The sequence below is a fragment of the Lonchura striata genome, chromosome 5, assembly GCF_050655825.1.
Source record: "Lonchura striata isolate lonStrDom1 chromosome 5, ASM5065582v1, whole genome shotgun sequence".
Classification (NCBI taxonomy): domain Eukaryota; kingdom Metazoa; phylum Chordata; class Aves; order Passeriformes; family Estrildidae; genus Lonchura; species Lonchura striata.
In genome coordinates this window covers 11755033-11766454 of record NC_140707.1, presented here as the reverse complement: position 1 = coordinate 11766454, position 11422 = coordinate 11755033, and the positions used below count along the sequence as shown (strand labels likewise).

Sequence of the window (11422 nt, the reverse complement as noted above, 5' to 3'; positions counted from 1 at the left end):
CCTTTTAGCAACAATGTGAACTGTTTTCTGATGCAAATGAAATATTGATTAAAAAAAACGACTAAAAATTATAATAAAAAATTACTTTCAACGGTGTCTATGTAATGGGATTCTATTTAATTTTTAAGCAAGGCTGTGTCACTGTAGGTTGTTCTGGTTAGCTCTGGAATGGTGTCCTGCTCTCTGTGCTCCTCTGCTGTGGAGGTAACTCATCCCGTGCCTTTCCTGACCCTCCTTCCACTGTGGCTCTGCCCAAAATGACATGACAACCCCATTCTGATAGATCTTCCCTGTTTTTTTTTTACCATCTGTGAAAAATGCCAATTATTTGGTTTTTAAAAGTTTAAAAGTTTAATAATAATAAAATGGTTATAAAAATAACAATACAATTAGGGTAATAAAGTTTAGAGTTAGGACAATTACAAGACAATAAAAAGCAAAGAATAATGGATGTCTGGATGCTCTCAAACACTAAGTCACGAAAAGCATGACTTGTGAACAAAGGAATAACCTTAAAACAATACATTTATTGCATATTCATACATTCTTCATGGTTATGCATATGTTCTATTCTAAACAAGAAACTGTGTCTGTTATATGTTGACTGCTTCCTTTAATTCCCATGGTGTCTTCGAGTCTGAGCAAGGCCTGAAGAAATTAGTTTCTTCTGATACGAAGCCATAAATTCCTCTCCTTTGGAAGATTTAGGTGTTCCTCAAAGCAAGTATCCCTAAAAAATCCCCAAACCTTCCCCCACATACATAGTCTCTATTTTAACATTATCTTGCAACCTAAAACTATGCTTAACACAATACGTAAGAGAATTAATACATCATAACTTTCTAACATTACACATATAATATTCATGGTAACATTTGTGAAAAGTCAATCATAAATATGCATTTTTCACACCCTCGCTTTGTTTCCCATGCACTTTTCTAGAAGCGGCACGAGGGCAGGTTTATTTCTCATTTAGAAATCCATTTATTGCCATGCCTTGAGCGCTGCTGTTTCTTCATCTGAACTGCCTAGTTCGACTTTGTTGCTCTCCTTTCCTTTTCCTTGGTAGAAATAATCGCTAAGCATTGGAAGGGGCTGCCAGAGAGGCGGTGGGTCACTGTGGGAGGCGCTGAAGGAGAAAGGCTGGACACGGCGCCAATGCCAGGGGCTGGCTGGCACGGTGCTGTCCGGTCACAGCCCGGCCGCGGTGGTCCCACAGGGCTTTCCCAACCTCAGGAATCCTGCGAAAGCAAAACCTCGGCTACCGCAGCGGCCTCACCCGCCCGGCCGCGGGGCGGAGCGGCGCCGGGCGGGGCCGGGGGAGGAACCCGAGGAGGAGCCGAGGGGGAAGCGGGAGGAGGAACCCGAGGAGGAGCCGAGGGGGAGCCGGGAGGCGGGATCCGAGGGGGAAGCGGGAGGAGGAACCTGAGGAGGAACTGAGAGGAGGAGCCGGGAGGCGGGATCCGAGGGGGAAGCGGGAGGAGGAACCTGAGGAGGAACCCGAGGCGGGATCCGAGGGGGAAGCGGGAGGAGGAACCCGAGGCGGGAGCCGTGAGGCGGGATCCGAGGGGGAACCGGGAGGAGCCCGAAGGAGGAGCCGTGAGGCGGGATCCGAGGAGGAACCCGGAGGAACCAGGAGGAGGAACCCGAGGCGGGATCCGAGGGGGAGCCGGGAGGAGGAGCCGGGAGGAGGAATCCGAGGAGGAGCCCGAGGAGGAGCCCGAGCCTCGGCGCGGTGTCCTTGGCCGGGGCTGAGGCGCTCGGCGGAGCTGCGGGCCCGGAGCCGCCATGGAGGCGTTTGCGGTGAGGGGCCGGGCCGGGGCCGGGGCCGGCCGTGCCCCCACCGCCGCCGTGCCCTCACCGCCTGCCCTTCTCCTCCTCCTCCTCGCAGGGAGCGCCTGTGGCCGTCGCCGTGGCCGTGGTGGCGGCGTCCGCGCTGCTGCTGCTGCTGCTCCGAGGGACGGCGCGGAGGCCGAGCGGCGCCGTCACCCTGCAGGACCCGCTGGCCAAGTACCCGCTGCGGCTGCTGGACAAGGAGGTGCCCGGGGGTCAGCGGGGCCCACGGGAGGGCTGCGGGCCGCTGGAGGGCCGGAGCAGGGCGCGGAGCCCGCGGAGGGTGGCTGCGAGCCCGCGGCGCGCCCGGGCGGAGCGCGGCGTGCGGGAGCGCTCCTGGCGCGCCGCGGGCTGCCCTGCCCGGCGCTCTCGTGTTGGAGTGCCGGCTGTGTGCCTCCCTCGGCTCCGTCCTGACTTACATCAACCACGAGAAGCAGCCTGAGCTTCCGCTCGGCCGACAGGGTTTCCCGATTTTATCTATGTAAAAGATGCCCTAGGGATTGTGCAGGCAGGCAAAAGTCGCTCCTTGTGCAAGAAGAGAGGAGAAGACTGCTTCTGAAGCTCCTGGTTGTCTCAACTTTATTTTTCAAAGTTGTTTCCCAGCGTTTGGCTTGCATGCTGACAAAGAGCTTGCTGAAGCAACTCTACTCGAGTTTGAAATTCAAAATAATGGTGATGCTGACCTCGTTCTAACTTTGTTTTTTTAAGGAAATCAGTCATGATACTAAGAAATTCAGATTCGGGTTACCCTCAACGAATCATATATTAGGATTACCTGTAGGTAAGTAGTGTAAACAATTACTTGTATTTCTAGTTTCTCACAGTTCTTGGACTTCTGTCTCTGAATTTAAGGCTCAGCAAAGCAAGGAGTTGAAAGCTGTATCTGAATGCTGCTGTCTCAGAGAGGAATGTCAGGTTTCCCAGAGGGTTGCATTTCAGATCTTTTGTGAGTGCTTTGCCCGGTTGCGTGGTGTAGGTTAGAAATGAAGCAGAGAAACTGAACTGAGCCTGATGGAATTTGTCACCAGTCAGGATATAAGCAAGAATGGTATCTGTCAAAGCTTTTTCATATTTCTTATTTGCATTCTACTTCCATCTGGTCCCCTCAGTGTGTTGTCAATTGCCTTCATGGTTTTGGCATGTAAAGGAGAAAGGGTGCAACTCTGCTGCCTGGGTAGATGCTGAAATATTCAGAGCCTTTCCTGTGCATGCACTTACCTTTGAATTACACACATTTCCGTGCAACTTTATCTGGAGTTCTGTAGCACAAATTTCAGCCTAGGATTGGCCTTCTTTCCTGTGCCCTGGAACACTAATAGCACTGAACCTTGGACCTTGAATCAGTGAAAATCTGTTCAGGGGAAAGTCTGTGTCTGATCTGCAGATGTGGCTCTGTTTGTTCTGCACTTGGCAGTTCCCTGTGCTGTATGGCAGGTGTCAGGGTCATCCCATTCCATGCTGTCAGCATGGCCCTGCATGCTGCCTGTTGTTCTCCAAACTCTCTTCTGGCTTGTAAGGGAAAGAGTAATGGAATTAACTAGACAAATGGCAAACCAACTGACATGTGCCCTGCAGAGCATGTGTTTATCCAGATTCAGTCTTAAGAATTTAAGAATAAGATCCTGAAACTGTATTACTTCCTGGGAGATGCCTGCTCTGTGCTGAAAAAAGAGGAGAAGCTGAATGTTTCGTGCAGGATTTATATGGCAAAGATTTTCTCTGTCATTGCATGTGTAGCAGGTTACAATACCTGCCTTTCTCTCTTGTGCTTCGGAGATGAAAAAAACAGTCAGATTGTAATTATTTCTCCCCAGGCCAGCATGTTTACCTTTCTGCAAAAATTGATGGGAATCTGGTGGTTCGAGCCTACACCCCTGTTTCCAGTGATGAGACAAAAGGTTATGTTGATTTAATTATAAAGGTAAATGTTGTTTTCCTTTAACAGAGATAAGTTGCTAGCTGGAAGGAGGGCAAGCACTTCATTTTAGTGAAACCGTTTGTTTTGATTTAGTCATCAAATTTCATCATCTCTCATTAAATTTACATTAAATTAAATTTTCATTGGATCTCATCTTTTTCAAATAGGGTGACTGCACGGCAAGCAGCTCATTTCACATTGTCCTTGAATAGTAAGTTGTATCCTGTCTATCTGCTGTGTGGCACTGAGGCATGGCAGAGGAAGAGTAGAGGGAGGAGAGAATCACTTCCCTGGCAATACTTCAGGAATTGCCCTAGTATCTTTGATTTGGCAGTGCATGGATACTGATGTCTCTCCCTCTAGATGCCTGGGCTGCTGCTAATGCTTACTGCAAACATCTCACAGCAGTAAACAAGTCACACAAGGGAAATCCTTTAAGCTAGAGGATCCAGGACTTCTGGATTTCCTAATCCTTTTCTATAATAGAGTTCGCCCTTAGGCAAAAATCCAGGTGGTTTTTTTTTTTTTTTTTTTTTTGCATGCTCTGTTCTTCATGTTACAAGGTTGGTGGATCCTTACGAGCTGCTTAATGCTTCTTAGGTGCTTTGAAAGCTGAAAAAGCTGTTGTGTGGCTGAGTAGGAAAGGGTCAGAAGGAAAGGATGCAGCAATGCTGTTTTCAGAAGGAGCAGCTACAAAAATGGGGTGATATAAGTCAGTAGTGAAATGAGGACAGCAGTACATTATCTGCCTGCCACCATCCCTGTTATCCTGGCTGTTTGCAGGGAGCAGAGGGATGTGTGCCCAATAGCACACTTTCTTATTTTGGCTGCTCAAGAGATAACTGAGGGCAAAGAATTGCCTTGATTTCTTTCTCAGGTGCTGAATTTCAGGCCTGCAGGATTGTGTCCTACAGATACTGTCTGCAGGAAAGTTAGTGGTTGATAATGTGCAAATGATTGTTCTTACAGGTCTACCACAAAAATGTGAACCCCAAGTTTCCAGAAGGTGGGAAGATGTCCCAGTATCTAGACAATATGAAGATTGGAGATACCATTGATTTCAGAGGGCCAAATGGACTCCTGGTCTATAAGGGGACAGGTACTGTGACACAAAGGTGGGAGAGCAAAAGGGAGGTATTGGTTACATTTAGTGGTGTTTTATAGAACTTGACAGCTGTAGAGAATCTTTTTTTTAAAGTGGAAGAGAGGAAAAACAGCTTTTCTAGGCTTGACCATGAGCCTGTCAGAGTTGATGTGATGGGAGAGAGTACTTTGTGTATGGAATAACTGATGAGTGTCTCACTCCTGGGACTATAAATCTGAAAAAATTACTGTTCCCTTATATGACTGAGAAGTCTGCAGTGGAAATAAAATACCCCACCTATACATACGGAGGGTGATGCTCCAGATCCTTCTTAAGCAAGTGAGACTGTGGCTTAAAATGCCCTCTGAGAATCTCAGTGCTGTTACTGAATAACCAGCTGACTGAGAGCCAGCTCCATTTCATAATTAAAATCGGGTCTGAGCTGTCTGTGAGGAAATAAGCTCAGAGAAGTAATCCTCTTGTAGGATACAAGTGAAAGATTTTGCACTGATCTTGACAGAGAGGAGTTGTGCACTTAAGTCTCACCTCGGAATGCTCAGCACTTCTCTGGATGCTGCCCTCCTGTGATCAGCAATCCTGATGACTCTGTCTCAGCAGAAGGGAGGGATTTCCAGATTTGCCTTCATTAATTGATCACCTGTGGTAATTTATTGCCATGGAATTTGTATCCATGTTTGTTTGGAAGCTAAGGTACCTATAGGTTTGGAATATTTCTTCTAGGTACCTTTCTTATCAAGCCTAATAAGAAGTCTGAAGCTGAGAAAAAGTTTGCAAAGCACCTTGGGATGATAGCTGGAGGAACAGGTAAAACTAATCCCATCATGGAGAGGTCTAGAAAGGGGAGATGTTTTATGGATATATGTGAGGTCTGTCACTGTACTTCAGCAGCAGAGTACTTTCACCTTCATTTCTTTTCATGGTGGCAACACTGAGGCACTCCAGTAGTTTGAGCTCAGTCCTGGGGAGTAGCAACCTGAGGGTTTGAACATTAATTTACCTTGTGACCTCAGAACTGACTTCATCAGTGACAAAAAGTATTTTAAGAGAATGTATTGAGGGTAAAATTACATGATAGAGAATCCTGAAGAGAAAAGCCCTGCATACAGTACTTGTGGGTTTGGAACGGTTCGTCGTAATAGAAACCCCAATCTCTGCATTCCATGTGGATTAGAAATCCAGAGATGTGTAGCCCTGTGCAGGCTGAGATTCCATTGAAGACTAAAGGGTGGCAGCATTAATACTGGACCTGTAGCCATGGAAAGAAGTACCCACTTTAACCATTTTGGTTTTTAACAGGAATAACTCCTATGTTGCAGCTGATCCGTCAGATCACAAATGATCCTAAGGACTCCACAAAATGTTACCTCCTTTTTGCTAATCAGGTGAGTATTCTGACCCATCTGTTTCTTCTTTAATAGCCCACTTATTTTTGCTGGCCTCTGAGCTTTTTAAACTGATGGTCCATGTTTGATTCTCTTTCACACTTAGGTGTCTCCTAATAGTTTCACTGAATTCCTACATTAGGGAATAAATACTGTGACCAGATCCTGATCCCTCTGCTCATCTTAGTCCTTCACTGATTTCAAGGAAGCAGGATTTATTTCCACTAATCTGTTTGTAAAGTTAACCTTCACCATGCTGGTCCAGGGACATTTGTCAGGGCCAGGGACAAATTTACCGGGGTCAGGGACAAATCCAGCTCGTTGTGATTTTAGCCTGGATTAAAAAGTTGTTCTAATTGCCATCTTGAGGACTGTGTTTAGGTGGCTGCTAAGTCTTACAGTTTGTTGTTCTTTACAGAAGCCTGTAATGATAATAGCTATCATGGAAGGGGCAAAATATCAATTACTTTCTTGATTTGCATAATTTTTATCATTGCATGTGTTGTGAATGGCAGATGAGCTCCCATCAGAGGGCTCCTGGGATGGTTTGGAGCTAACCAGCACTCATTTTGCAGACAGAAAATGATATATTGCTGAGAGCTGAGCTAGAAGACCTTGCCAAGAGGTATCCTGAGCAGTTTGTGCTGTGGTACACCCTGGACAGACCTCCAAAAGGTAGGGACACATGGAAATGCCTTTGCTGATCCCTATACAACAGTCAGAGCTTCACTCTTGCTCAAGAGGACATCAGAGTCAAATGTTCTTGTCTTACACTTTGAAACTCCTCAGAAACAAACCTTACCCCCACACCCTGTTTTAAAAAGGGATCTAAGCCAGGTGGGCCTTAAAAAGTAGGAGCTCATAATTAACCTCATTTGGGTCAGATGTGTTACCCAGTGCATCTTTTCATCTATTCCAGTTTTTGGGAGTGTGCATCAAAAGTTCAGCTCTGTTTTGGGCTGTCTCCCGAATCAGGTTATGTTACCATGTTGTTGGCACTAAATTGTTTAATACCTGTAAATATTATGTGCAGCAGCTCCAGATTAGATTCTGGTGTAACAGAGTTGCCATGTGTATGGATTAAGCATAATTTTCCTTCTTGGCTCACTTCAAATGGCAGATGCATTCAATAATACTACTGCTTGAAGTAGTTTAGCATTTTTTTTCCTCTTTTAATTTGTTTTCTCTTATCACTAAACTACATGGCAGAGCTTTTTTTATCACCAAACTTTGTCAGCTCACCACTCCATCTCAAAAAAAAAAAAAAAAAAAAAAGTACAGGTCTCAATACCTCTCCCTGCCACTGGGTGATCCCTCTTCACTGGAAAAGCTGATTCACTCTTCCTTTTTATTCCTACCTGCTCATTTCTTATCAATTTTACAATTTATTGGTTTAAGACCTCCATGTCTTATCAACCAAATCCTTGTTACCTACATGCTTGTTGTCCCTGTGGAAGGAGATCACTAGGTTTGAGCTGAATGAGAAATGTAACCCTTTCCTGGCTTGCAGTGATGGTGCCATAACTTGATTTTTCAGCTACTTAATGAGGTTTAAAAGGGCTTCAGCCTGTACAGAGATTCACAGTAATGGAATGAATTTCTTTGTTGCAGACTGGAAGTACAGCTCTGGCTTTGTCACTGCAGAGATGCTGAAAGACCACCTGCCTCCCCCTGGCAGTGAGACCCTCATTCTCATGTGTGGGCCACCACCAATGATTCAGTTTGCCTGTCAGCCCAACCTGGACAAGCTTGGCTACCCTAAGAGCAGTACATTTGCTTACTAACATTGCTGGCACCTGATACCTTTTTTGGAAATGCTGCATATTTTTCTACAGGAACAATTTATGTGCAACTGTGCAGCGATTGTGTGTGTGTGTTTTTTGACACCTTAATATAATTTCTGTGGTTTATAACTTCATAATTACCTTGTGTGTTTCAATACTAAGAAGTTGAGAAATCATCTTTAATTGTGTGGGAGTTAGTCTTACCTCTGGAATTAGAATAAAATATTAATTCTGAGGGAAAAAAAAAAAAAAAGATGAGAGGTCATCCACATGGATTTGTGTTAAATCATTCCACAGTCAGCAGAAGAGAGCAGAACATTCAGAATTTATTCATAACAGTCAGGAAATAAGCATTTATACTGGTGTTATGCTAACTAGGATTTTTACTACGTGTATTTAAAAGAAGAATGAATTGTTTTGTGGATTGACTATTCACAGCCAAGTTAGCAAACCAACACACTGAGTTGTAAATACAGCATTGAAAGAAAACAGGAAATACTGTGTTTGGAATATCCCAGGGCAGCTGGAGCAGCCAATCCCATTTGCAGTGCTGTAATAAGTCTGTTGGCTAATTGACCTGACAAAGTATTTCAAATGCCCATGGTACCTGAGCTGGTCGCTGGCACTGACTGCATTACCAGACTTGGTACATTTTAATACCTTTTATTAAACTTTAAACATTAGTACTTTGCTGTTGTGTACACTTATTTCTCATTCTTCTGAATTTGCCTTTATTTTTTCAGTTTGGAGGGATTGAAAATAATTTGGCTTAATTTTACCACTGTGGACAGTCAAATAACATGTTTATCTTCTTACACCTGACCATACAGTGCAAGGTCTGTCATGAGAGACTGGTGAAGCAAGGACCAGGGTAGATAATCTGTAAGAAGAACCCCAGGTACTTCTCAAAGAACCCTTGCTGCATCCTGTGGCCAGCCCTGAGCTTTCCTCTTTCTTTGGGAGGGTTGTGGCTGGCACTGACCTGCCCTCAGCCTATACTGGAATCTAAAGCAACACCTGCAGCCAGCAAGGATAGAGTAATGCACACCAGCCCTGTACAAAGTACTTTTCCTTACAGTTAAGGAGATTTTTTTTTTCCTGGTATTTATCTGTTTACTAAGAGAGCTTTTTAACATCTCATTAATACAGGAGCTGTACATGTAAGCGAATGCCACAAGTGCTGCAAAGGTGACAACTTCATCCTCAGCCCCTCAAAAAGTGAGAGGCCATATTTCCCTCTGATGCAGTTCTGTCTAGCAGCAACAGTACAGCAGCAACAGATTTATTTTGTCAGGTGTTTTAAAGAAATAAATATGTGTTTTTTTTCTGGTACTTTCCTGGTAGTCTCAGAGTTCCAATTTCCTGCTGCAGTTGTTTTTGCCTTAGGTAAAGATTTGTGAACATGGCAGCTTGTCATCCTAATAAAAGCAAGGGCTTGATGGACAGTCCCTATGTTCCATTCTTCCCATCCTACAGCGCCCTGACTTGGATAAGAAGAGGGCAGGACAGTGCCAGTGAAAGGGAGGAGAGATTCAAATCCTTTCTGTGGGGATCAGTCTGGCAAGAGCACAGGAGTGCTGAGTGAGCCATTACTGCTGCTCTCACCAGCCTCCAGCTGAATTCCAGGTAGCTCTGATCAGCCCCCGTGGTACAATTATGTATTAATGATTCCTGCACTACGAGTTAATTATAAAAATAAAAAATTACAAAAGGTCTTTCACGTAACAGTACATCAACATAGCATGTAAAAGTCAACTGAATAAAAGGACAAAGCATTGCCAGTTTTTGCTTTCCAGACTCTGGATGAGTCCCACTCCTCTCCCAACACCTGTTTCCTATGCCATGATGTGGTAAGACAGCACAGAGGGGAGTTACCTGTAAGGTGTGGCTACACTGACAGTAGGAAAAGCTACGTGGGAGGTGGCAGAAAAGAGGTAAAGCTTTCCTGCTCCGCAGCATCCAGCTGCTCCTGGCCACTCCCGCAGGCCTGAGGTACGAGTATTGATCTTGGTCATGGCTGAAGCATCATCTCCAGTCCTCAAAAGTCGGTGTTAAAAACCTGCTGTCATTCAGCATTTCATCTTGGCTCAGCAGGGTCTGAAAGAACAAGATGGGAAGGACTGAGGGTGTTTGGTGAGAGGTCTCCCAGAGACCCAGCTACAGTGAGATCAGGCTCACAACACAGCGGGTGAGAGCCACACACAAAGGGAATTCTTTCAATACAGCTTTAAGTAAAGTTTTTTGCTTGGGGAAACTTAGATTTTGTGTCTGGCATGCAACTTAACTCTATTTCATAATTCTTTGTTACGTCTTCCAGTCACTTATTTTTTAATATATTGGCTTCTGTGGAATGAAGAAGCAAAAGTGAGGTGTTTTCTTCTGCACAGAGTTTTTTAGCTCATGTAAATTTGCAAAAGTCTGTACCTCATTCCTAGATGCTGTGATGGTTGCCTGCAAAAGTCTTTGAAGAATTGTTTTCATTTAAGGGGATGAATATCTATCATTTAGGCCACTTAAAGAGGCCTAATTGAAGCTTAATTTCTAGAGCAATTTAAAAACAGGGTTCTTTTTGACTGAATGTCCCACCAAGCTGTAAAGAGATACTTAACAAGAGCAGAGACCCACTTACTCTTCATTGCCACCAGCAATGACCAAATAACTTTCAGTGAGATTTAGCAGAGCACATGGGTGACTTTGCAACAAGAGAGGAACAAGTACTTACCGTGAGGTGGGTTATGCCTTGGGAAAGAGCCCCTATTTGCATTACCGTGCCTTCTGAGTGCTCCATCTGTAAAAGCAGTCAGCAACTAGTTCAAATCAGACAGCATGTGCAATTTTATTCACTCTACATGCAGCTTTGGGAGGGATCTGTGCCTGGACAAATGAAGTTGGGGTAAGTTGAAAAACTCCTTAACAAAAATGCCTCTGTGTGCTACAAGGTATGTGGAAATGCATTTAATGACAGGAAGAGTGGATCCTGATTAAGAGAGGTTGATTCCACAAAACTTGGCCTATAATTCACAGAAAAAAACCCCAAAGCTTAATTGATACTATCAATGAAAAGTAAAATTTTCTAAATGGTCTGACACTGCTTATTTCTGGCAGGCTTTTACAGGCAAGAAGTCCTTGATACAGTCCTACCTCTTCCTTCATAGAAATGTCACCCGTTCTAGGGCATTGTGATTTCCTGTGTGGGCCACATGCTCAGAAGTCATGCTTAATAGACAGACCATGCTCCCAGAGAAAAATCCAGTCTTTCTGTCATGCTTGAACAACTGCACAGTGCAAGTTCTTGGCTCAAAGTTAATGCATTCCCTCACAACTCTGAGCTGAGCAAGTGGACATCCACAGCCAGGTTTGGCATTCTCCCTGTTGAGGAGCAATACATTGAAAAAGACCA

At 44.6% G+C, this 11422-nt stretch overlaps 2 protein-coding genes across 51 annotated transcripts in view; one reads left to right on the top strand and one right to left on the bottom strand.

Annotated features, from left to right (window-relative positions):
- The first annotated feature begins 1700 nt into the window (after nt 1-1700).
- CYB5R2 (cytochrome b5 reductase 2) lies at nt 1701-8708 on the top strand. Its single transcript, XM_021527580.4, has 9 exons — nt 1701-1803; nt 1892-2038; nt 2542-2614; nt 3648-3754; nt 4721-4850; nt 5577-5660; nt 6153-6238; nt 6814-6913; nt 7850-8708. Exons 1-9 carry the CDS (start codon nt 1789-1791, stop codon nt 8020-8022), a joined length of 915 nt encoding a protein of 304 aa, XP_021383255.1. The 5' UTR covers nt 1701-1788; the 3' UTR covers nt 8023-8708.
- Nucleotides 8329-11422, bottom strand: part of PPFIBP2 (PPFIB scaffold protein 2) — a 96440-nt gene continuing 93346 nt past the window's right edge. For 37 of the 50 annotated variants that reach the window (XM_085579682.1, XM_085579674.1, XM_085579677.1 and 34 more), the window contains 2 exons: nt 10745-10810; nt 8329-10119 (listed from right to left, as the gene is read on the bottom strand). In XM_085579682.1, the coding sequence (XP_085435808.1) occupies nt 10048-10119; nt 10745-10810 (138 nt within the window). In that variant the 3' untranslated portion in view covers nt 8329-10047. Of the gene's footprint in view, nt 11392-11422 lie in introns of all 50 variants that reach the window. The other 13 variants (XR_014955327.1, XR_014955328.1, XR_014955320.1 and 10 more) reach the window with 3 other exon arrangements.

Excerpts from the sequence above, each read along its gene's own strand:
- CYB5R2 (XM_021527580.4), top strand. Across the intron at positions 2,039-2,541 it reads TGCGGCTGCTGGACAAGGAG|GAAATCAGTCATGATACTAA; the intron begins GTGCCCGGGGGT and ends TGTTTTTTTAAG. Across the intron at positions 4,851-5,576 it reads CCTGGTCTATAAGGGGACAG|GTACCTTTCTTATCAAGCCT; the intron begins GTACTGTGACAC and ends TATTTCTTCTAG.